The following is a 26,764-nucleotide window of genomic DNA, read 5'->3' on the forward strand; positions in this document are numbered from 1 at the left end:
AAGAGTTTTCCCTTTAATGGTGGCTATACACAATATCTTTCGAATTTCGCTTTTTTTTTCTTTTACGTCTCGCAAGACTTGTTCAGTTTAAAGTTCCAGTAGGCTTTGGATTTATGCTAAAAATATACGAAACAGCTGTCTAAATAGATGATATACATAATTATGAAATTAGAAAAACAATTCTTTTAATTTTATGCTTGAACTTTTACAGCCATAAAGAGTGGCAATCAAAAACAGTGGATTCAATAATAATTTCTACAGTATCAAACAGTATTCAACCCTTTGACAAATATTATAAAAATATGTTAAAAATAGGATAAACAAAAAAATATAATGTTTTATGTTCACATCAGAAAAGGTGGCAGCCACATTATGCACAAAAGCATTATGAGCCTTTAACAAAAGAAATCCCATAAAATTAATACTTGTGTAGGACATATGTGACACTAACACTGTCCAAAATTTGACAATTTTGAATAATAGTTTAAGTACGTTAGTGGTAAAAATATATAAGCATGCTATTTCCCATTTATAAACTGTGGTCAAAAGATGCTACTGTTGATATGTTATTCTTCATAGACTATTTGTGATATAATTATGATAACTAAATGATAAATATTATGATAAATTGATGCCAACACCTACTATATGTATATTGTATATATAATTTTCTGAAAAACAAAACATAAAAAAAACCCCCAAAAAACAACAACAACAACAAAACAAAAAATAACAGAAAAACGGGGTTACCATTTTTGGGACATAAAAAGCAAGATTACTCAAGCACACAATTTCAAATTCTCCAAAATTGGTTTCAAAATAATTAAATGATCATATTCTCGTAACAAGATACATTCTTTAAAGAAAACAGCAGTTTGCCATTACTTTGTGAACATTGTAATATTGTGCTGATGTGATTGGGGTGGGGGGTGGAGAGGGTAAGCGTTACGGTATATGAGACAAATGTGTAATGTTTTAATGACCTTCGGACTTAGACCCATAGGTTTAACAATATTTAAGGCAATTAAAGGAATGGGGTAACAAAGCATTAACCTCTAAATAATCTGTATTGATATTATTTGGAGAAAGCTCATTCATAATTGCCAATATTGGAAAATGTACACTAGAGAAAAAAGAAAGTACTAGGCACAATCAAATAAAATATCACAAACCAAAAAGATATAAATTTTTTTTGACAACTAAAAGAAGTCGAGTCTAAATGTTTTCAGTATAGTAATGCTATAATCGCTATAGTCGCTAGCACCATGAAAATTAAGACTGATAAACACACAATGGGTAATTACAAAATTGAATTTGGAATGTATTAACTCGTAGTTTTTAGCATATAAAGCAAATGCTTGCATGGTAACTTTGCAAATATATGACTATCATTTGCGTCTTGCCTCTAAATTTCAGACATAATTTTCATATGCTATCTTGTCAACAGAAATAATAAAACAGTTTTACTGAACTTTTGTACACACGTTTCATGAAAGAAATGAAAATTATCATTCATACACTATTATTGTTTGAGCAAACTTAAATAGCTAGTTCTAATTGCTTTATAGCAATCCAGTTTTTTTATACACTTTTACGTCTTTTATTTTTGGTTTCGTATGACTCTTTGTTCATTTTCCTCGCTGTTTCAGTTTCTTTCCTTTCGCTTTCAGTAGTACTACTGCTAACTGCTGCACATTTGTTGTCGCTGTTGCCTAGAACATGGCTGTCATATTCGACGTGTTCTCGCTCTTTGCCTTCTTCTTCACCTAATTTCATCATTTCGGTCGGCAATGTTCCTCGTGAGCAACTCTCCTCGATTAAGTACGCTTTCGCTTCCGTACTGCTACACGCTGAGGACTCTGATCTTGTTTCGTTGCTTTGCATGCTTGATTGTGTTCTGAGATATTCCTTTTGATCACTATCTGTATCTTCAATGTCTTCTTTTTCATCCTGAAATGCATTTTTGATAAGAAAGTATTACACGACCATTCTGTTGGGTAATGATCCTCGAAAAGGTTAAACGACAGTTGAATCACAGTGTTTCTATTAAGGACAATTTATAATATCACAGTCTGTTCACTTTCCTGTATTCAAAAGTAGCTTTCGCCTACCGTGGTGATTTAATCGCGGAGCTGTGTACAATGTACTTTATTAACTTAACACCATATTCACTGGGCATATTATTCAAGCAAAGTTTGACACAACTAAAATTCTAGAGGACTGTGTGCTTGTACAAAAATGACCAAATATACATATTTTGTTTACATGTACTTTGCTAGGTTAGGCCTAACTGTACAGAAAGTGGACTTAATTCATGTTAGTAAATGGATGTCTATTCTTTACTACAACGAATGTCTTCTACTTAAACAAAAATTCACGAAGCTTACTATTCTTAGTGTTACTAAAGGACCAATCTATCTGTATTATAGCCATCTTCAAATTTTAGCGTGTTTAGCTATTCATTTTATATCCATCACCACCCTAAAATTTTGCAATTGCTGGATGACAGTGCATTAAGATGAAATAATTTACCTGATTTTTAACGGGCTGACCATTATAATCGATGAAAAAATACAGGCTGCAAACAACTGCACTGTTCTCTGACCCTTTTCTCTGATAAACGTGATCTCTTTGTTGTTTATAAAGTTTGAGGCAGTTCCATTCTTCAGCACCGAATGGATTAAGGAAACCAAACTCAGAGTCGATGATGTATATGACATACCCGCGTTTTGATGGTATTTCTCTACATTTGTCAAAATCATCACATGTTATAGAGAGAACTTTCGTTTCAGATTCTTTCGTGGATTTCATCATCATTTCAACAGTATGATAAATGAAACGAGTGTACTCTTTTTCTTTAATTATTTCTCCAGTTGAGATTAACCTTTTAATCAGCTCTATGATTTGGCTATGTGTGTCATCTTCCCAATGTACAAGTCTGTGACATATGGCCGGATAATTAGATTTTAACTGCGTACGTTTTTCAGATTTGATTTCACTAAAGCGAGTATCAATTTTGAGTGAGTTGCTTGGACAGTCGGTGTCATACTCAGATGAGGAGTCAGACCATGGTGATTTCATTAGAGTCCCATGCATATAAGGTCCACGATGATTCGTTGTATCATTTAAGTTGGGATAACTTACAGACAAAAAAGAATGGGAAGAGAAACTTGAGCTTTGTGACTCTTGATTCTGTCTAAGAAACATATTCTTGCCATTGAGATGCCATTGCTGTGTCTGGTATGACTGCAACTTAGTTTTTGAATACTCTTCATATGGTATAGATTTTGTCGGAGAATTCATTGGCGGAAATTCGGAGCAGCATTCCAGGTTTCCATTTTGCCTTTGCGGCAAAGAAGATTTCCTGAAACATTAACATTTTTATTATTTCAGTTTCATATTTATATAAAGACTTATATCTATATTACTAGTGTTTCGGTGAATGATATGGTAAGTGAGTCGCATGAAGATCCACTCTGTATTATAGCAGTTCCATCGTATCCAACGTATACGTTGAGTTTACGGCGGGTACGCTAGATACACGGTACATTGTACCTTCCATTACCGGCATTGCCATCTTGCAAGGTGAAGTAAGAAAAACTACTTATTTTCATTTAAGTTCAACATGTTTAAAGAAGCGATATATTCTGTACGAGCGACAGATCATTCACGTTTCCCAGGTAATGTGGTTTTGACTGGTATTTCTCCAGTTTCTTCAAACATTCGATTTAACTGGCGTGTGGTGCCGGTTTCCAACTCGGACATTCATTTTCAAGTTCACTTTCTGTCTCTCAGGGCCATGCTATTGACTTTTCATCTGTTTAACGAGAGAACAGTATAACAATTTACTAATATAAATATATACGAACACAAATTGCCCTTGAAACAAGTTGAAAATAGTTACGCTATCGTTGGTATCAGAAACCTCTACATCTGCTGTGATGTACCGAATCAAGCAAATCCAGTGAATTGGTATCCCCCACCGAACGGGATCAAGGTTTTACCGTTGAAAAAGTATTCTCTGCCTGCAAAAATTCTTCGTGAAAACAATTCATTCTAAGTTATTGACCGACACCATTTTTCTGTATTTAGTAACATTGACCTTGACCCATGCTACCTAAATTGAACCAAATATGGTCTCAATGAAAGCTACCTGATTACAAGATTTGGTCTGCTTACCTCATTCCAAACTGAAGTTGTCGTGAGACAACCATTTTTAGGTAACAATATGCTTCGCCTTGACCTAAGAAACCCCAAATACACCTAAAACCACGGGCTTCATGCAAGCTTCCTAAATTCAAAGTATGGGCGCAATACCCTAGTCCTTAGTAAAGTTTTTGAGCGGAAATATTTTTTCTATTCTTAGTAACAGTGACCTTGATCTTGATCCCAGCGACCAAAACTTATACCATTCATCAGTCTCCAAAAAAACTATTACGTATTTTTAAATAGGTACAAAGGGCCTCAAGCAATCTGTCTGAAACTTGTAGGGCCGCATTTCCCTACAGCACTTAAATCTATACCATGTGTTATTTAAATCCATTAGACCATATCTGAGATATGACTCTGGACTGACAGAAAATGAACTATTTATGTACTATACAGACCTTCTAAAGCAATCAAACTAAAACTTGCAACGTCGCATTTCTTTCTAGCAGTTAACATTTCTACCATATTTTATTGAAATCAGTCCTATCAATCAATTCTGAGATATGATTCCAGACGGACAAAATTCCAATAAAACACTATACATATATATATAATCTTAATGTAACTTGCAGGACCACATTGCCCCGTAAGAGTTCATATTTCTACCATGTTTTATTGAAACCTTCCTTCCATATCCGAGATATGACTCCAGACGGACAGTAATATGGAATAAAACACTCACAAGATGGCTTTTCTCTACAGAAGTTAACATTTCTACCATGGTTTATAAAAATACCCCAAACCATGTCATAGATATCGATTCTGACGGACGGAAGGAAAAATACAAAGACGAACAACGCTTAAACTATATCCCTACGGCGGGGGATAATAAGACAGCAGTTGAAACTTCTGTGTCTTGTGGTTACGTTTTTACTTTCAAAATCAGTTTAAAATTAAGACAAGGTTCTCTAAACAAGTGGATTTGGACTCTTCATTCAACGTATAGCGTCTAGTTGTGGAGAATATTCCTTAGATGACATCGCAGTTGTTCCGTCTTTTGAACAGAATGGCCGGGAAGCTGATTTATTGTTCCTTCTCATGAGAAGGAACACTTATGGTGAACATGTCACACTTGACTGAGCAGGTAATGGATACAAGGGTATCATCAAAGGCATCCGAATTCCAGTAGGCGCCGCCATTTTGTACTCATGCATATTCATTAAAAATATCCTCTTTGCCAATGTGTTTTACGCATCTTTAAGTCAATCTTTAGTGAAATACAACTACGTAATGACAGACCTACAAAAACAATAATTTAGTTTAAACTAAACTCCTAAATCTTACATTTCATATTGTAGAATAGAGATTAACTAAATGAATATTCATCATCTAAAAATAGACTCCCGCCCAAAAATATCGTCTACTATTATTCTTCTCGGCTGCATTCATTGCTGCTTCCAGAGGTTCTTTTTACGATTTTATTTCATACCAACTTTATTATTTTAACATTTTAAGTATAACCATCAAAACATACTGCACTAATAAAGTTATTCGAGATTTTTTACTTGTCTGTGAATGCTATTGCACGATACGTACCGTAGCCGGATTACGACATTTCAGTTATCTTCCCTTGTTTTTTTATCTAGAACTGTATAATGCATTTCTTCACTTTACTGAGCTATAAATATTTCGAACTTTGTAATTTCATACCTTTTGATTAATTGTTTTGTAATTTTCAAGTTGTGAACTTTTTGTAAGCACTTTTTCAAATCCATCAGTTTGTTGGTGCCGACTTATATAAAAGCCCCTTTTCTCCTGGTTTAGTCGTTTTGGAGCTGTGAGTATCCACTCATGCAATGCAATTACTGGCATATGGCAGAACTTTTCATCCATTGTATTGCTAATTAAAATTAGGCAAACATACGACCAAATTCTGATCTGTGCCACTAGGACAGCAGCTGACACTGGTGCCCGAAATTTTGACAGAATGATGGTATTTATTGTCCGCTGATAATTTTAGGTATGATCGCTCATCTAAAGGTGTTTGTTTATTATTTTAAGTTAAATAAATGTTTGTGTGAAATAACTTTAAGTATTCTTATAATAAATAGATAAGAATGCACGTAAACTAGCAAAAAACATAGTTCATAATTATTTTATTAAAGATCCCTTAAAAAGAATATTTAATATGCGCTAGAAGGAACCTTTTGGTAAGCTAAATCTTGTTTAAATGTTAAATGCAACAAACTGTGTGCAAATTATAACATAACATTGTTTAAAAATGGAAAGGAAAATATAATGTAAATATAAGAATTTTTTTTACGGAGTTCATATGAACTGAACGACAGGGTAGGATCGGCAAGTTAAACGTGAATCGCAGGAACTCATAACTACATAGTAAAATATTACAACTACGTGATAGAAATATGTTTCAAACCCAGTACAAAGTTAAGAAAAGGAAAAATGGGCATCCAAGTAAAGGATAATTTTGCGCATCGCAAATCAGTCCAACATCATTCAAACTGCATATATACTAACACGACGTCGTACTGATTACACCTTTTCGTTAACTAGAAACTGACAAGATGAGTAATTCATTTCGCAATATCATTTTTTTTTGTAATGGAGATGCATAATTATGTATACTTGAATTGTATATAAATGGCTCTTTCTTCGCGTTTTATATGTATGAGAAGACCGCAAGCTGCTACCCAGTGTAGTTCTGCTTAGAAAGAAATCGTTTATTAAAGTACAATAATTTCAACGGGATTGTTGAAGAGAAACATCAATTACATAACACATGCACTAAACAATTAACGTAAATTTGATAACTTATTGCTAGCATTACACCTGACATATTTTTCGAAGTTTTCCAGTATTTCTATATAGCCCATATTTGACAGAGCATCTTTGATGTGAGATATTCTGGCTTCGTTTCCTAACAGCTGTCTCCATTCATGAAACTGGCGAAGAAGAATTGACTGAGATTTATCATCTTTGCAATTTTTTTCAACCTGTGTTATGATGTTAAGGGCTGACGTTCCTTCTTGTAGCATATTAAGTCCATAGCCTGTGTACAGAGATGAAAATTATGAATATGTTTGACAAAAAAATAATAATAAAAACAACAACAATTTAGCATAAACAATCTTATTCTAAAACTTTTTTTCCCCGAAGACTTCTACCTCTTCCTCATCTCTGTCCTTTAGCTCTTAAAATATGTATACCTCCAAACTGACGTGTTCAGTTTTAGTAAATGTAAATAAATGAAATTTATCAAGAGAGTTCTATATAGTATTCATTATAATATACATTCATGTGGTGTATACAATATGTTTAAAGTTGTCTTTTGTGCTAGTCACAGTCTAAAATTGATGTAAAATAGAAAAAAAGTAACTATTTTTTTGAGATAATTTGTTTTTAATTGGTGATGTTTTATAAAACTTGATAGCATTGTACAATCATGAATGAAAATCAATTTTCAAGATAGTTTTTGTTTGTGTTTGTTTCATTAATTTGTAGTGCGCGTGGTCATTTCTTAACTGTCTGGTCCTTGTATAGGAGATCTTACCGTACAGTTGTTGAAAGAACATAGTACTGTTTCTTTGTGGCATATGAAAGGCTAGATATGAAAATATCTGGTCCCAGTTTAATCTTGCATTGGCACATTCATCTGAAATAAAAACGCAGAAAGTTGGAAATGCTAACAACGTATCCACCTTTTATATTCCGCTTTAGATATTTCTTAGTCTTTGTAAACTCTACCAATGTGTGTTTGTGAAATCTTTTCCGGCCTGTAATCTGTATTTCTATTGATTTTGGTGATCTCTGTCACAAACTTGTTATTTTTTAAATCATGCAATTCAATTCTTCTTAACCACTCCGGGAGAAGTACGTTCCAACGTAAGCCATGTCTTAACGACATCATGTGACAACATATCAACGACGGCTGGTTACGGTATTGCTCAGTATGACACGGCTGATATAATTTTCATATATGATAATTACCTTGATTACATTTACTTATGTCTTTGCATGAACATTTATTCAGATTCTGAGATTAGTCGCACATATTGATTAAAACATTTAGATTTTAGAAACGTTCTTGTATTTTTCAGTAAATGTAAGTATTTTGCTATATTCCGGTGAATATCACATCATATCCAATGGCTCAAGAGTCAATAACTGTTTTATTATATGGATTCAGGTTTATGAATAAATAACAAATATTTGTTGAACATATTCATTGTTTGAAAGTAACAATAACTGTGTGAAACTTCCATTCTATTTTTAGAAAGTCATGTTTAATAGGGAAAACCCACTAACCATTAAACATGAAATATATTTTGAAAGATGATGAGCGGTTTTGGCCGATAAAATTTAAGTTATTTTTAGAACATATAATAATGATTATTGGCATACGCATGTATCAGTTATTACGTGTTCAAGTATTAGCTATTACGTGCACACGTATTATTTATTACATGTGCATGTATAAGCATTTTTGAGCCCAGATAGTTACATGAATGAAGGGTTTTACGTCATCCGAGACAATTAGAGATAATAAGGCGACTTTTAAGCTTTTCGTGGTGACGGAAGGCCCAAGGTGCCCTTCTGCATATTAGTTTATATACAGACGGGCACCTGATTAGAGCAAACGACCTACTGTAATACGACTGGATGACTTTCTTACATGAAAGAATCCCACACCCAATTTCAAGCACATGGTCGAGAAGGGCAAGTGATTCGAAGTCAGCGACCACTCGGTCTCGGAAGCCTAATAACTTATCACGTGCGCATAGAATATTCATGTTTCAGATTCTCTACCCGCTCTGTAACGTAAAATGTAAACATTGAAATGCATAACCTGTATACACTTTTTAAAACTGAATGTATGAGTAATGTTTCAGCTGAACAACACTATCTGTAGGAATCTCTGACTTAGTATGCTTCCAGCATTCCATGGTTTTTAAAATAAATGGAAAAATTGAAAATGCTTGTTTCTATTGTAGAACATTAACTTTACGTTTTAATTCATGCTATAATTGTATAATTATAAACTGTATGTATCCATTTCGAAGACTTTCATTCCAGTCTGCATAAGACTATAATGTAAAATGATTATTCAGCTTTTGAACGACAAATACATTTGTCATACTGACTAAATTGTTGTACTCTGCTCAGACATCACCCAGTCATTTATGGAAGTGTCCAAGAAATGGTCTCGACGAAAAGAGAAAATGTACCACATACGAATGAGCTAACTTTTCAAATGGTTATTATGATGTTGAGACTTTGCAACTCTGTATGTGAGACGTTGTCACATAATTTCTGTTATCGTTGCGACCATGCAACATTCATAAAGCTTACATAACTTTATTTGTAACTAGTTCATTTTATTTGTAAATAGCTATTCTAGCACGATCCGCAGCAATTGCTATATAAACATACAGAGAAATCGCCTATACATGATTCTACGATAAAATATAGCTGTTCCATTCCACCCTACGGTTGTAACATGACTGTGAAATTCTACATGCAGACTAAATACTTTACCTTTTCAGTGCTAAGTAGTAGTAATAAAAAGTACATCAAATTTTCTGAAACAAACAATTTCTAAATGATAAATTTATTTGTTTATATTTTTACCGTAAGAAAATTTTTCAGCCCGGTAGTAACAGTAAATAAATCATAATTCATGTTCCAATCTTCCAGACTCAAGTGTTTGTACGTGTTTATATGCCGCAATGTTCTGGCGTGATTGTTTCAGTGCCACCATGAAGGTGACGTGGACTATTTTTAGAAACTGCATATATAAATTCTTAATGACGTATTTACTTCTGATTTCTATATCCGACCTTAAATGTTATTGAAAATAACATTTTCACAGCAGTAACTACTTAAAACTTTAATCAAAATTTACTGAATATCGGAAAATTCCGTTTTATGCAACGCTTTCCATTCGTGGGGAGGTTTTTATAATAGCATATGACCAGCCGAATGACGTATCGAGCTAAAATGTAGTCCCGTAAAATGCGAAGAATTTGCGTGGTTAAAATCGAAATAATAAATATGTCCCTATATTTAATTTACGCACTCGTGATTTAATTATTATGCATCCGAACTCCTGCCCATATTTTATTAACTGATAAAATATAGGGACATATTTATTATTTCTTAAATATAGCTTCCACACATTAAACTCATCTTTTCAGTTAAGAAAACGTAGAATCAATGCTTTATTACACGTAATAAATGAATCAGCATGGTCGCACGGAGCGACACCGTAACGATTGTCGTGGAGATATCGTCTATTGTTATCGTTGAGACTTGACTTACGTTGGAACTTCTCCCAGAGTGTTAACAGTTTTTTTAACTAAACACGCATATTATTATATACACAAATCTGGAGCCGACTTGATAGTAACTGATAACGTAATCCGGTTGGTCTAAATTTAAGAATTTTTAATTGGAATTAACAAGTGGAAACCATGTGTTAGCTTTTATCTAGTACATGTACATACAGTGGCAAGCTGATAGAAACGTAAAATATATGTAGTCATACATTTTAAATCCCTTAAATAGAAAGAGTGAAAACGCAATATCTATTCTTTTTTTGTGGTACTCGATGCTTGACATGCATAACTACAGTCCATGAAATCTTACTGAAATTTATAGAAATTCGATCTGCTTGACACCATTAAAACATTAAATGTTTAATACATTGACCAAGATGTTCAGTGAAAATAAGTCTGAGTTTTTTTACGTTACAAGACGCTTGCGTATGTGACTTTGGACGCTGACGTATTTCTTTTATCATCATGCTAAATAAAGGGCACAATCTAGGGGTGTAACAAATTTTGCTTCAATAGGTAAGTGACGAAATAAAATTTTGCTGGACCTCTTTTTTTTACATTTTTTTTTTTCAAAACGACGCCATTTTATATATATGCAACGATTTTTATAATTGAGCTTTTATTAGGTACACGAGACCGCCACGTAAAGTATTTGCAATTACCACAAGAAGCTTTTATAACGGAAACGCTGAAGGAAACAAAAGATGACTCCTCTATAGAGCTTTTGCAGGATTTTAAATTTCTGCACTTAAATCAAGGAATATTGCATTTCGAAAGAAATGTTATTGAATCGAGGAAACGGTTATCTGTTTTCTCCTATCCTATCAAGAGGCGTAATGGCCTGTATCAATTTAACCCAGATCCGATAATGGGTATCCGACTTGCACCTAATTTTTGGATAGAACTTCACTTTGCAGGAAATCAAAAAAATATTTTATTATATTTAGCAGTATACAGCAGTGGGGTACAAAAAATGAGAATAATTTTACCTTTTTTTCCTTTTTTTTATTTTATAATGTTATGGATTCAAATTACCCAATTCATGTAAGGCTGTGTATATTTGCCACATGCAGTAGTGGCATGTTAATTTATTCAAATGTAAAATAGTTTAAATCAGAAAGTAGGAAAAATAGAGCATTATGTTACTCTCTTTATAAATTTGAATGTGTTTGGAATAAAAGTCTTGGCTAAAAGCCTTGACTTTATATTTTCTTCGACTTACTTAATAGATTTAAATTTAAAAGACAGTAACCAAATGTTCACTATACATCGCAGTTTACTTTCAAAGTTCTAGTATCACAAAATAAACGGATTCAATGATATATCAAAATATATATTGCGAAAATAGATTATTTACCATGAGTGGATGTTGTGTGTTTACTTTTCTTGAGTGTAGTGACTGTAATTCAATCCTTACCTCCTTGTAGATTTCCGCTTGTCGATAAATTGCCTTTTGTAACTGGTCTACACTTTTCTATCTGGTAAACATCAATTTCCGCTCGAAATTCATTTTCAGTCGTGAAAGTTATTCCTTTTCCTTCGAGAGACATGCTATCTTTAAAACATTTAGCTTCTTTGACTTTTTGGTCTTCATCAATGGAGTCAATCTCTTCAATGGGACAAAAGACAGGTGATTCTTTTTTCTTACCCATTTTATTTGAGCCATAAGCTGTAGTTTTGTTGGAACTCTCTTCTGAAATTTCAGACATGTGGTCCAGTTTTAAATCAGTTCCATTCTTCAGCAAACTTTCTGTTTCTATTTTGTCGACTTTCTTTTCAAAGTAACTCAACTTATCAGCTGGGTAATGTATACGATTTTCTGCCAAACTTTCTCTTGAAGTAGAACGCGATGATGATGGTAACGTTTGTTTAACAAATTGTAATTTTCTATTCTTTCTGTAAAGTTAAAACAAATTGTCTTATTAGTATTCTTCAAATTTATGTGCAAGTTTATGTTGATGAGTAATGGAAATTTTAGTAATACAATAATAAATATGTAAAAATTTACAAGTAAGTGTTGTGCCGTTTCGGTAAAAAAATGAACATCACGGAACTTGTAGGGAAGATTATCTTTGTTATCTTTGGGATTTTTAACATTGTATACAATTTATAGGTAGCAGTTAATGAAACGTCTAGTTCCTCCGTGATATTTCTGGAAATGTTGTCCATAATTAAACAAGTACACTTATCAAATTTCTCACAAAGAAGGACAAAAAATATAAAGATAAAAAAGAGCAATACATTCAATTCATTTCACGACGTCTAACCATTTATAAGTCACAAAAATGAAGGTGAATGTTTTCATTTCAATTTCAAGGAGAAAATGCCATTTATAAGGATGCAGAGATATAGAATATTGGATTTATACTGGTTTATGGTCAAATATCAAACCAAAGTTAAATCTAGGCTATTTCCAAGACGTGACAGGAATATTATATTTTACATGATGTGTTTGCTTTATGAAGGAATTGGCTCATCGTAAATTCTGGACATTACCGTTTGTTTTTGTTACTTGTTTGAAAAACAAGTTGTGTTGAGGTAAAAATATAAATGAAATGATAACATAGTATTAATCAATTTTGTTAAAAGATTTGTTGAAAGTTATACACAACATTCATTTATTACTGTAATACTACCAATATTGATCTATATGCCGACGACTCCACCTTACATAAATCCGCCCAAAGTATTACAAAAATTCAGTCTGAACTTCAATATAGCCTCAATAATGTCCATAATTGGTGTAAAATAAATAACATGTCACTTCATCCTTCTAAAAACAAAATATATTGTATTATTCACTAGAGTCAAAATAAAACGTATTAAAGTCTCGAGCTAATTTTAGAATTTAAAATTCGGTCATAGAAAACGTTAAGAGGTGTATACATCGATGAAACTCTGTCTCGGCAATTCCATGTTAGTACCGTGGCCAATAAACTAAACTAATATATTGCACTACTTAGAAGAACTGCTTTTTTCTTAAGAGACGAGATGAAACTATTGTATTACAATGCATATATTATGTCAACCATGTCTGGGGACTTTGTCATTAATCGGCCACTAATAAAATTACATTTTTGCAAAGACGCGCTATAAAAAAATTACAAAATCGAAGTCTATCGACTATGACGATGTATTAAGAAATTCAAAACTTCCATCTTTTGAAAACAGATGCAAATATCACATTTCATTACTAGTGTACAAATGTAAAAAAAGAGAATATCCTATATACATTTCAGATTTAATACAGTTTGCTCGTAATGATCATTATGGTCTGCGTTCATCCGAACACAAGGATCTTTCTATTGTTAAACCTAAAACGAACTAACTGAAACAAACGTTTAGTTACAAAGCTGCACACATGGAATTCACTTCCTTCATAATAATATGTCTGCGTTCAAGCGTGCTTTAAAGAATTTTCTCTTGCTACAGTAGTTTTTAGCAATTTATTACTTGCAATAACAAAACTTTTGTTGCATTTTTATGTATGTTATTTTTTTTCAAAAGAGCGTGAATGTCGAATAATTCGGTTAACAACAATAATAATAATTGTATTATCTTAAAATCCAAATCTGGAACATGTATATTATTTCATGGGACAGACTTTCCTTTTGCACGCCTTAATTGTTGAGAATTAATCTTTGCGACCCGTGGTAAAATTGTTTGTGCCAGGTTTGCAATGGGTAAATTATCATGAAATATGTCGCAAGGGTTTGAATTTTAAAGCCCGAATTTTTGTTATCATTTGGATAACCTTATGTAACTTATGCGGTTACAAATTATGGCAACTTTTCTGTTATATACATGCAGGTATTGTTACATAATATTATTATGTATTTTTAATGTAAAATCTGGTGAACAACAAATACCCGTACGTATACTTCTTTTAAAACAAACTTACTACTGTTATATTTACAATTTTTGTATATTATGCTTTTAAGACTTCAATAATTTGAGACGTGTTTGTCGACGAAATATTGAAGTTATTCTGATATGTGTATTTTTGTATAAAAGTTTGATCATAAATTGACTGTATGATTGTGTAATGGGATATATGGCCACATTGTGATCAAGTTCTCTCATCAAAATATTGCTGATAAATTTGGGTAGCAGAAGCATTAGTAGTCATTAAAAGCAGTACTTGTAGTAGATGGAGCTGGGCTTGAAGCATAAGTAGGTGAGGCAAGCAGAAGTAATAGTCGTAGTGCTGCCGAAAGCAGTAGTTAAAGAGGTAGGGTACTGGAAGTGGTTCTTGAAATGGTAGTTTTGGAAGTAGTAGTACTAGAAGCGGTAATGAAATTGCATGTGGTAGTGATAGCGGTGGTGCTGGTGGTGGTACTAGTCCTGATTGGAGTTGTGGTGGTAGTATTGGTAGTGGGGGTGGTCGTGGTAATGGTAGTAGTGGTGGTGGCCGTAGTAGTGGTAGTGGCGATAGTAGTAGTAGTGGTGGTGGGAGTGGTGGAAGTGATGGTGGTGGGGGTATTGGTAGTTATGGTAGTGGTGGTGGTAGTAGTAGTGGTGTGTGTGTGTTCGGGTTTAACGTCTTTTTCGACAATTTTTCAGTCATATAAACGACGGTGTCTAGTTGTAGCAGTGAGCACATTGCCCAACTTTATAGTGTTGCCTCACTGGAATATCACGCCGTAGACACATGACATGATACCCCACCCAGTCACATTATACTGACACCGGGCTGACCAGTCCTAGCACTACCCTCTTAATGCTGAGCGCCAAGCGAGGAAGCTGCTAGTACCATTTTTTACGTCTTTGGTATGACGCGGCCGGGGATCGAACCCACGACCTCCCGCACTCGAGGTAGTAGTGGTAATGGAAATAGTAGAAGTGATTGGGCGGTGGTTACAGTTGCAGTAGTGGTGGTGATAGTAGTATTAGTGGTAGTGGTGGTAGTGGTTGAGGTAATGGTAGTGGTGGTAGTGGTAGTGGTAGTAGTAGTAGTAGTAGTGATAGTTGTGTTAGCAGTTGTAGTATAGAGGTATTGGTACTCACGATAGTGGTGGTAGTAATGGCGATGGCGGTGGTGGTAGTTATCGTGGTTGTAGTAATGGTGGTGATAGTTGTAATAGTAGAGGAGGTAATAGTAGTATTGATGGTGGTAATGGTGGCGGTAGTAGTAGTGGTGGTGGTAGCGGTAATGGCAGTAATAGTGATGGTGGTGATAGTTGTAGTAGAGTTGGTAGTGGTGGTGGCATGGTAGTAGTCGTGGTGGTGGTGATAGTATTTGTACTGTTGGTGATAGAGGTGGTGGAGGACGTCGTGGTGGTAGTAGTGCAAGTTGTGGTGAGATAGCAGTAGAAGTGGTGGTGGACTTTGCAGTAGTAGCGGTGATGGTTTACGTTGCAGTAGTAGTGATGGTGGTTGAGGTGATAGTATTGCTAGTGGTGGTGATAACTAAAGTGGTGATGGTGGTGGTAGTGGAAGTGGTATGATGGTAGCTGCAGCTGTAGTGGTGATGGTGGCAGTTGCAGTAGTAATGATGAAGGTGATAGTAGTAGTGGTGGCTGTGGTAGTCTTAGTAGTAGTAGTGGTGGTGGTGGTTGTGGTAGTCTTAGTAGTGGTAGTGGAAGTGATGATGGTGGTAGCAGCAGATATGGTGGTGGTGGTGGTGGTTGAAGTAGTAATGGCGAAGGTAGTAGTAGTAGTGGTGGTGGTTGTGGTAGTGTTGGTTATGGTGGTGATGGTGCTGGTAGTGGAATTGGTGATTCTAGTGGGGGTAATGGTGAAGGTAGCAGTGTTGGGAGCAGTAATGATTGTGGTAGTTGCAGCGGTAGTGCTGGTGGTGTTAGAAATTGTGGTGGCAGTGGTTGTGATAGTGAAGTAGTGGAAGTGGTGTTATAAATGTAGTTGTAGCGGTAGTTGTGGTGGTAGTCGTAGTAGTGGTAGTTGTGGTGGTAGTAGTTGTGGCGGAAGTAGTAGTGGTAATGGTAGTTGTAGTACTGTTGGTGGGGAGGGTGGTAGTAGTACCGATGTTTGTGGTTGTAGTATTAGTAGGGTGGTGGTAGTGGAAAAGGTAATAATGGTGGTGGTAGTGATGATAGTAGTAGTGGTGGAGGAGTTGGTTGTGATATTTGCTGTTGTATTTATTCTACTGAAAGTTATGATGGTAGTGGTTGTAGTGGTGGTGGTAGTAGTTGCAGTCCTGGTGGTGGTAATGCTATTCGTTGTGATCTTGGTAGTAGTAGAAATGGTGGTGGTAGTGATTGTTTTAGCGGTGGAAGTACTGTAGTGATAGTGGTGGCAAACTGGTGGAAGTGGTAATGTGAGTGGTGGTGGTTTCAGTGATGGTTTTAATAGTTGTGACAATGGTTGTAGTTTTGGTTTTGATGGTATTGGTATTGGTATTGACTTTGGTTATGGTCGTTATAGTGGTGGAAGTTGTATTGATAGTGTTTGTGATTGTGGTTTTCGTGATGGCAGTTTTGGTGATAGCAGTATTGATAGTGGTATTTGTTGTGGTGGTAGTGTGAGTGTTGGTGTTAATGGTTGTAATGGAGGCGGTTGTAGTTGTGGTTGTAGTCATATTCATTTTGGTAGTTGTTGTGGCAGTGTCAATGAAAGTGGTAGTGGTTGTATTAGTTGTTGCTGTGGTGGTGGTGGTACTGGTTGTGTTAGTGGTACCAATGGCGTTAGTTTTTGTCATTGTTTTAATGGTAGTGGTAATAAAAGTAGTGGCGGTGGTAGTAGTGGAAGTGCTGGTGGTTGTGGTGCTGACGCTTGTAGTTGCAGTAGTAGTGGTTGTGGTGGTAGTAGTAGTAGTGATGACAGTGGTAGTAGTCGTAGTAGGGGCAGTGGCGGTGTTAATGGTAGTTGTGGTGACGATTGTAGTAGAAGTGATGGCGGTAATGGTAGCATTAGTAATAGTGGTGGTTGTGGTGAAAGCGGTAGTAGTGGTGATGTTACTTACAGATGAAGTGGTGGTGGTGATTGTGGTAGTAGTGGCAATGATGGTGCATACGATTGTTGTGGTAGAAGTTAGTAGTTTTAGAAGTGGTGATGTTATTGGTACTGACGGTGTTAGTTGGTGTTGTAGTTATTGTGGCGATAGTGGTAGTCATAGTAGTGCTAGAAGCGATGGTAATACTGGTGGTGATAGTAGTGTTAGTGGTGGCGGTAATGGTACTGGGGGTATTCATGGTAGTGGTGGTGGCGGTATTCATAGCAGTTGTAGTGGTGGTGGTGGTATTGGTAGTAGGGGTAGTGATAATATTCATTAATGTGGTATTGGTGGTACTGGTATTCGTAGTAGTGGTATTGGTGGTAATTGTATTCGTAGTAATGGTATTGGTGGTGGTGGTATTGGTAGCAGTAGTAGTGGAAGTATTCATAGATGTGGTATTTGTGGTGGTGGTGGTATTCGAAGTAGTTGTAGTGGTCGTGGGGTATTCATAGTAGTGGTATTTATGGTGGTAGTATTCTAGTAGTGGTATTGGTGATGGTGGTATTTGTAGAAGTGGTAGTGGAAGTGGTGGTATTCATAGTGGTGGTAGTAGTGGTGGTGGTATTCATAGATGAGGTAGTGGTGGTGGTGGTATTCGTAATAGTGGTAGTGGTGGTTGTGATATTCAAAGTAGTGGTAGTGATGATGGATATATTCATAGTAGTGGCAGTGGTGATGTTTGTATTCATAGTAGTGGTAATGGTAGTGGTGGTGGTATCCGTAGTATTGGTATTAGTGGTAGTGGTATTCATAGTAGCGGTAGTGGTTGTGATGGTATTGGTAGAAGTGGTAGTGGAAGTATTCATATATTTGCTATTGATGGTGGTGGTATTCGTAGTAGTGGAAGTGGTCGTGGGTTATTCATAGTAGTGGTATTGGTGGTGGCACTATTCGTAGTAGTGGTATTGCTGGTGGTTGTATTCATAGTAGTGGTATTGGTTGTGGTAATATTCATGGTAGTGGTGTTGGTGATGGTGGTATTCGTATAAGTGGTAGTGGTGGTATTAAAAGTAGTGGAAGTAAAGGTGATGGTATTCATAGATGAGGTAGTGGTGGTGGTGGTATTCGTAGTAGTGGTAGTGGTGGTGATGGTATTCAAAGTATTGGTAGTAATGATGGCTGTATTTCATAGTAGTGGTAGTGGTAGTGGCGGTGGTATTCGTAGTAGTGGTGGTGGTGGTATTCATAGTAGTCTTATATTTATTGATAGGAAGGTAGTTCAAAAGGTGCGAGGATAGTGATCTAAAGTCTTTATTTCTAAACTTATTTTGATGAAATTTCAGAATATGATTGAGCATAAACATTATTTAGCTATAGTTTCTGTGACAAGTCCATATAACAACAAAATAACAAACAAAATAACAAACAAAATAACCAAATAAAAAAAATAAAATAAAAAATGCAGTTCGCAATTAGCACTGATTCAAAAAGTCTTGCCACATGATCATTATAATGGATTTCCTACACTTTAAACTAAACGTTATCGTCTTCAGCGATGCTCTCCTTGCCACTTAAAAGTCTGATAAAATAGTTCTGTGTTCTCGACGTTATTCATACCCATCACGCGGACATATTGCCAAACTTTAAGCAAATCACGAAAACACGTGACGATGGTAAAACAATGTGATCGTAAAATGGCGCCACGCTTGCATGCCGGAAATACTTCTGTTGTGATTTCCGGTTATGATGGATCTAAAGTCTGTCCCACCTAACTTTGGGCCTCCAATAATTTATTCATATTGTATGTAAAATTGTCAAAAATGGCATCGTTAATACCTTAAGATTAATATCTCTAGGCACTTTTATCATTTTTTTTTGGAAAAAAAATGTAAAATGAAGTAAAAAATCAAGATTTTATGTTTTTTTTTTCTCCATAGACTTGCTTTGTAAAATGACGTGACGTCCATTTCAAGATGACGGCGTCCATACAAACGTCATTTGGGGTTTTGCTCACAGTTGGAGAAGTCTGATCTATTTATTGTTGAATAACAGACATGGAAAATTAAAACAAACTTTGTCAAAAACTTGAAGGATTTACTTGCAAGGAAGGCCCTGAATTAACATTTCAGTTACTTCTGTTTCAGGTTTTCATCTTTTTTTTTCTGAAAATGTGCTTGTACATCGTAAGCATTGACGTAAAATAAATACAAGTCAAGTGCGTATCATTGTTTCAGCTATAGATAATAGAGGTGGGGACAGCAGAGATGCACGCAACCCATTTAACTCATTTCATTATGAGTTAGTGTTTTTAACAATCGTATTAAAGGTTCGGATGATAACACTGTTTTTTAGCATGCCGACTGACTGGTGCTTTCTGTTACAGATGTTCTCACTATTTTTAGTGACCGTCCGATCTAAATAAAAAATTCTACCTCAATGCAATTAATGATTTAAAATGTATGATCTCGATATATTTTAATTTCAGACAACGGCTTATATAAGGGACTACGTTAAACAAATTAATAATTGCCTTTATGCTTTATAATAACATAATATTTATGTTATCAATTCCATTCTCGCGTCTTAACTTCTCATGCTCGGTCGTTCAGTGAAATTCAAAGTAGAATGGCGGTATGTTATAACATTCTTGCGCTATTGATAGGCATGGTTGATCGATCTATAGACGAAATAGAAACATGACCTTTTGAAGGTTTTTTTTTGTTCTTATATAATAAGATAAAAGAAGCATGTTCAAGCGCGTCAGTTACTTTCATTTTCGATGGTATGAAACACACGTGTTAACTCCTGCCAAGAAGTACGTATACGAAACATTTACTTCTGATTCTATTACAAGGAATCAATGGGGTATGATGGGGGCAGTAGATAGCTACATTGAAAATTCCACCAGAAACCCGTTGAAAGCGACAAAACAGTGTTTCCGTTAAAAGTGATTTGTGGCAATTCAAACTTCATACATACTCAGTCGAAATTTCATAAATTGCAGGAAACTTTACCATACTGTGTATAAACTCGCCTATTAAATACATCTACCCATTTCATTAAAAAATCAACTCTAGCAAAATCAACTCTGGCAAAAATGACGGCACTATCACTTGCCACAACTTGTAACTAATGCAAAATGTACACAGAATATTAGTGCGGTTATGTATACGCCGGTATAAAGTCACCTGCCAAATGGATTTCCATTGTATATATCATACGGAAACTGATAAAGCTTTAGAACTTATGTTGACCAAAAGCTTTTAACAGCGATTTGATGGTTTTCGTGTTGTTGTATTTTTACGCTTAGTTTTACGTCACACCGACACAATTTAGGTCATGGTGGCGACTTTCCACCTTTTGATGGCGGAGTAAGACCCTAGGTGCCCCACCGGGCATTATTTCATTACGGACGAGAACCTAAGTGGATCTGATCTACACACCTTCCGAAAGCCAGCTGGATGACTTCCTAACATGAGCGAATTCTACATCCTAAGGGACGTTTCGAATATACGGCGTTTGGGGGCAAGTGATTCGAAGTATGTGGCCTCAACCACATGAACGAGAAGCCCCTTTAACGGTGGTCAGTTGAAATACAATGTACACTCCAAATGTCCCAAAAACTGTTAAAATTCTAATTTAAAAAGATAAAATTTCAGACTTACATAATAATTAACAATACTAGCCCTACGTCTCAGAAACCGAAGCCCTAATGCCAGTAGTAATTACAATAGCGCCAGGTAAACTAGTTGTTGCGAAAACAGTATGAATATTAGTAGCAACTGATGATATTATAATAATCTCGGTAGTTCAATTGGAGCAGCGGGAGACGCAGTACTTTAGATTTAGTAGTACTTGCTGCATAACTACCACAGATAAGGAATCCAGATACAGTGATAAATAAAACCAAACAATATCCGAAAGAATTATGCAAACTTATTCAAAATACTTACAAATAACATAAAATCACGCACAAAACGAAGACTACTGTTACAAGCACGGCTATCGTAACAAGTACCAAAATAATGTTCATATCCCATCTTGTTGGTACTTCAGCTGATGCTGCGTTTGGTACGAGGTAGTTAACTGATATAAAAAAAAAAAAAGAAAAAAAAAAGACATACCACTAACTGTGACATGAAACTGTGGTTAATGTACTGAATTCCATGGAAGAAATAAAATATTACATTAACATAATACAAGCAAGACTAAGTGAAAATTACCAACTGTTTAACAGAAAAATATTCGTCATACGACACATTATATGAGCATTTGACAGAAAATTATTAAGAACGTGCCTTGTAGTCTATTTTATAACTGAAAACGTACCACTGCCGTTTTTGTTGAACATATTGGCCGCAACATGCGAATGACCGCCACCATCAGCAGTTTTTGTATCGCTTGAACCAGATAGAAAATAAACAAAGACAGCCAGCAATGTAATAACTGCTAAACCGAGCAATATCTGAAAAGACATAAAGTAAATTTACTTTGAAGGATTGAGTATTTTATAAACATTTAAAAGATATAAAATACAGAAATAAATTATAGGTATCGTAGAGTATTATGGCGTTTTGAAATGTAAACAAACAAAAGGTGCCATAAATATAAACATTGATATGAATTTATCAAACATGATTTACGGCATACGTTTTATTATGACTTTGGTTTCTTAATTTTGGTTTCTTAATTTGTTGTTTACTTATTTATTTTGTGCATCGCCTTCGTATTCATTTTTTTTTAAAAATGGTTTGAAGTGATAAAATGATTAAAATATTAGAGTTTAATGCTGTCGAAGTGCTCTGTTTTCTACAAGTATACAAAAAGTACGCTATTAATGATCTTAAAGATATTAAAAAGCTAAAAAAGTGTAGTTAAGCGATTGCATACATGTATTTACACATAATATTTATAATATTATTATTTCCAATTCGTATGTTAACTATATTTATCAGTTACACGCGGACCTTTTTCACTGTTAATATTGCTTGATGAAATTACAAGGTCGTGCATATATTATGTTAATGATCCGAGTCACAACAATTGAATTCGTTCACGGTCAACAAAACAAATAACATTTCATCATGTTTTATATATTGCAAAACGCGTTTATGTTCGTATGAGTTGGGTGAAACGACGTTTTTATGCGCCCGAAGGGAGGCATATAGTTTTTGAACCGTCTGTCTCAGTCTGTCGGTCTGTCCGCAATTTTCGTGTCCGGTCCATATCTTTGTCATCGATGGATGGATTTTCAAATAACTTGGCACGAATGTGTACCACAGTAAGACTACGTGTCGCGCGCAAGAACCAGGTCCGTAACTCAAAGGTCAAGGTCACAGACGTTAAAGGTCATATTTCATGATATTGCATTGATGGGCGTGTCCGGTCCATATCTTTGTCATTCATGCATGGATTTTAAAATTACTGGGCATGAATGTGTACCACAGTAAGACGACGTGTCGCGCGCAAGACCCAGGTCCGTAGGTCAAAGGTCCTAAACTCTAACATCGGCCATAACTATTCATTCAAAGTGCCATCGGGGGTATGTGTCATCCTATGGAGACAGCTCTTGTTCAACAGTAATTTAGTTATAACGGCAGCGAGTTTTAAATTATCAGCTGTACTTGTTTCTAGATTCTGTACCAGCACTGACTTGTTCTCCACAAACAACTGACAACTTCACCACATAAATAAGTCTTACAGAATCACAGATAAAGGACAAAGGACATCAAAACCACTCGCCTTGCAATCTATTTATTTAAACCGCGAGGGCTTGCGAAATGTTATTTTCGCAAAATGGAAATAAGATTTTTAAACAAGAATTCAGATTATACGAAAGATCTTACCATTAAAACACAAAACCGAGATATTCGGTTTTCAGGTCCTGCGTATGGAATCTAGAGAAAAGAAATGCATGAAATATATATGTCATACGTCTATATTTTTCTAAAAACGGCACGTATGAACACAAAAATATTATAGTTAGTTTTTAATAAGTTTGTTATTAAGTCTTTCTAGATTGTGTACCAAATACTACTCAAGCCTAGGACTAAGTGATGTTTTATGGAACGGACGGAGTATGTAGAAAACGTGTCATTTTTTTGCAAAGTTTTACTCTCAGGAAATAGGCTTTTGGATCTCTTACTTTAGATAGGTAAGGTTGGAATTCGTTGAGAGAAACAGAAACTAGTATAAAAAATAAAATAATTAAAAAAAAAAAAAAAAAAAAACAACAACAACAACAAAAAAACCAAAAACAGATGAAGCAAAAAGTGAGACCAGTAAAAATCCACAACTGTACAATCTTTAACTTAGTGTAAACTTAATTGCTCAGTTTTGATAAATTGACTTTGTAAGGTGAGTTATTATAGCATCCCGTGTCCGTCGTCCATCATAAATAATATTAATAGAAGCAACATTTTCTGTATTATCTTCGTAAAGCTTTGTCAGAATGTTTGTCTCTATACAATTTAGTAATAGTTTGAAAGTTGTTTGCTCAACGTAAAAATACTAGGTCACAAGGTTAAATTATAGAAAAACATTGTTAACGCTGTAGAGGCCAAGTTTATACTTGATCGTAATGTTTTCTTGGAATGTTTGCCTCTATAAAATCTAGGACAGGTTCAAAACTGGCTTATCTGAGACTGTAAGGCCACTAAATCAAATCATACAGAAACATTGTTAAATCATTTTGGTTATTGAAATACTCAACTTGTAGTCTTTATTTAATATCTTTCTATCTTTGAAACTTTTAGGTTCTATCTTTACACTAGGTCAAATCATAGAAAAAAAATTAATGAACATGAGGCAATTTTTTATTTGTTCACAGACTTCTTTGTCAGAATGTTTGACTCTATGAAATATAGGTTAAGTTCAAAACTAGGTTATATTAGGTCTAAAATCAGGCCACTTAATAAGAACATATAAACAAAAACATTGTTAACACTCTATAGACCTTATTTTCAGCTTGATCTTACTAAAACTTCCTCAGAATATTTGTCTCTTTGAAATTTAGGTCAAGCTTGAAGCTGCATATCATCTAGGTCAAAGACTAGGTCACTAGGTTAAAAGAAAACCTTGTTTACAACATAGAAGCCGCATATTTTAACTGATCTTCATTAAACTTCGTCAGAATGTTTGTCTTTATAAATTCTAGATCAGCTTTCAACCGGGGTTATATGAGGGTTAGAACTAGGTCACTTGGTCAATTCATAGACAAGCCTTGTTTACACTCTAGAGATCACATTTTCAACATGAACTTCACAGAGATTTGTCAGAATGCTTGTTTCAAGTCTAGAATAAGTTTGTTACTGGATCACTTGGTCAAATTATTGTAGACGAGCTGGTCAGAACGTTTATCATAATGTAATTTAGGTCAAGTTAGATACTAGGTTAGGTCAGGTAACAGATACAGAGCCTTCATGGCACTTTTGGTTCCATGCTTGATACTTTGATCATGTTGACGTTCCTCTGGTTATTTATTAAGTGTTTGTTTACTATATAAGTTTGTCAACTTTTATGTAATCATTAATTTTCTCTGCAAAGGTTATTTGCTTACAATTTATTTTTTAAATGTAATACAATGATGAGACATATAATATTATTTTTTTAATTATCATATAATAATATCTGGGCCGTTATCATACGTATTATTCATTAAGCCTTTTTTATAAATAGAACACTACTGATAGTATTAACATGCCAAAAACCGTTCCATTTATGTCATACAAAATGATTTTTGTATCTAGGATATCCTGAATTAGGTAAGTCAATACAACTGAATTTCATTTATTGTATAGTTCAATTTCCGATATACCCTAGATTGAATCGTTTTTAATCATACTGATAGTATCTGAAATTGTAAAATAATAAATTTGCATCCCTAATATTCCATATCAAAGAAGAAATGATAATGTAAAAGTAGATAAGGGTCCGTCCACAGGTCCATATGTCCGCCGGTCCGTCCGTGAAACGTTATGTCCTTTAAAATGAAACATATCTTTTGACCAACAATTTTCAAGATGTTATGTTTTAGAAAAACTGCTTCATTTGATATTTTCATATGGTACAAAGATTATAAAACCTTAAAGAGACAAACTCCTTCTGACTTACTCGAATAGTATCTGAATATATGAAGTAAAGTTGGTAGGTAGTTGGTAGTTGAAAAATGTCGGATAACAAACTGTCTGCCTGTTTTGAATACTGATATATTTATTGAAAGGGACGGACTTTTATATCTTAGAGCAAATCGAGTGTTAAATTGAATGATTTATCATTTTCGAGTGAAAAAGGGTTTCTGAAAGATACTGAATAATAAACTCCCTACCAGTAGGAAGTTGATTAATTACACGCGAATTGATAACTAGCTCTCCTATTGTTTCGAAGACTTGTCTATATATTAAAAGTGTTGTATATTGATAACTAAACTAAAAAAAAAGCGTAAAATTGAATGATTTTATTTCCGTTTATGTCTGGAAGAAAGATTTTCTGAAAGATGTCGCAAACTGGCAACTGTCTCTCCCGGTCGATGCAAATTTTCCCAATTGATTTAAAGGGTTTATTATTGATATTCAAGAACAAACCAAGGGTTAAATTGAATGACTTTATTATTTTCGACAGACACATTGATCTTCTGAAAAATATGGAATTACCAACTGCCTACCAGTAGGCAGTTTGTTATGCGCAAGCAAATTGTTAACTGGCTCTCCTGAATGTTTTGAAGACTGATCTATCTATTGAAAGTGTTGGATATGAATATCTTAGAGCAAGTTAAGCCTTTAATTGAATGATTTTATCCTGGTTCTCTATATTGATATCTAAACGCAAATTAAGCGATAAATTAAATGATTTTATCCTTCATGTCTGAAAAAAAGACTGGCTCTCCTGATCGTTGCAAACCGCTGAATACATATGAAGTGTTAAACGTTATTGTTTAAGAACTAATAAAGAATCAAATTTAACGATATATCATTTTGCGAATTAGAAGTTTATTTTCTGTCAAAAATGTTGACTAAACAACTGCTTATCAGTAGGTAGTTCGTTATTCGCGTGTGAATTGCCAACTGACACTACTGTTCATTTCGGGGATAGGTCGCATGTGTTTATATTTAAGAGCAAATCAAGCGTTAAATTTGATGATTTGATCCCTTTGAATGAGGTAATATTTTTCTTCAAAATTTGAACAACCAACTACCTTTCAGTAGGCAGTTGGTTATCAGCGCAAAATTGCAAACGGTTGTCTTGGTCGTTGCGTAGGCAGAATGTTGAATATTAATATTTAGAATCAAACGTTAAATTTAATGATTATATTTGAGTAACCAAGATACTGAAAACTGGTAATGCGTTGACCTTTGATATATTTTGA

At 34.7% G+C, this 26,764-nt stretch overlaps 2 protein-coding genes across 2 annotated transcripts in view; both read right to left on the reverse strand.

Annotated features, from left to right (window-relative positions):
- Positions 1-160: 160 nt before the first annotated feature.
- Positions 161-7,214, reverse strand: LOC128552898 (uncharacterized). The gene is made up of 2 exons (XM_053533969.1): positions 2,533-7,214; positions 161-1,950 (listed from the first exon to the last, which is right to left on the reverse strand). Exons 1-2 carry the CDS (start codon positions 3,301-3,303, stop codon positions 1,582-1,584), a joined length of 1,140 nt encoding a protein of 379 aa, XP_053389944.1. The 5' UTR covers positions 3,304-7,214; the 3' UTR covers positions 161-1,581.
- The window catches only part of LOC128552897 (uncharacterized), a 24,729-nt gene continuing 4,927 nt past the window's right edge, over positions 6,963-26,764 (reverse strand). Inside the window, exons 4-9 of the mRNA XM_053533968.1 lie at positions 23,247-23,297; positions 21,730-21,865; positions 21,354-21,486; positions 11,923-12,401; positions 7,721-7,822; positions 6,963-7,219 (exon numbers count right to left, since the gene is read on the reverse strand). Of these exons, the coding sequence (XP_053389943.1) occupies positions 6,963-7,219; positions 7,721-7,822; positions 11,923-12,401; positions 21,354-21,486; positions 21,730-21,865; positions 23,247-23,297 (1,158 nt within the window). The remainder of the gene's footprint in view (positions 7,220-7,720; positions 7,823-11,922; positions 12,402-21,353; positions 21,487-21,729; positions 21,866-23,246; positions 23,298-26,764) is intronic.

The sequence above is a fragment of the Mercenaria mercenaria genome, unplaced genomic scaffold (genome assembly GCF_021730395.1).
Source record: "Mercenaria mercenaria strain notata unplaced genomic scaffold, MADL_Memer_1 contig_3273, whole genome shotgun sequence".
In the NCBI taxonomy this organism is placed as follows: domain Eukaryota; kingdom Metazoa; phylum Mollusca; class Bivalvia; order Venerida; family Veneridae; genus Mercenaria; species Mercenaria mercenaria.

Coding starts and splice junctions, on each gene's coding strand:
- LOC128552898 (XM_053533969.1), bottom strand. CDS start 3,303: ATGAATTCTCCGACAAAATCTATACCATATGAAGAGTATTCAAAAACT. Junction 1,951..2,532: donor GTCAGCCCGTTAAAAATCAG/GTAAATTATTTC, acceptor AATGCATTTCAG/GATGAAAAAGAAGACATTGA.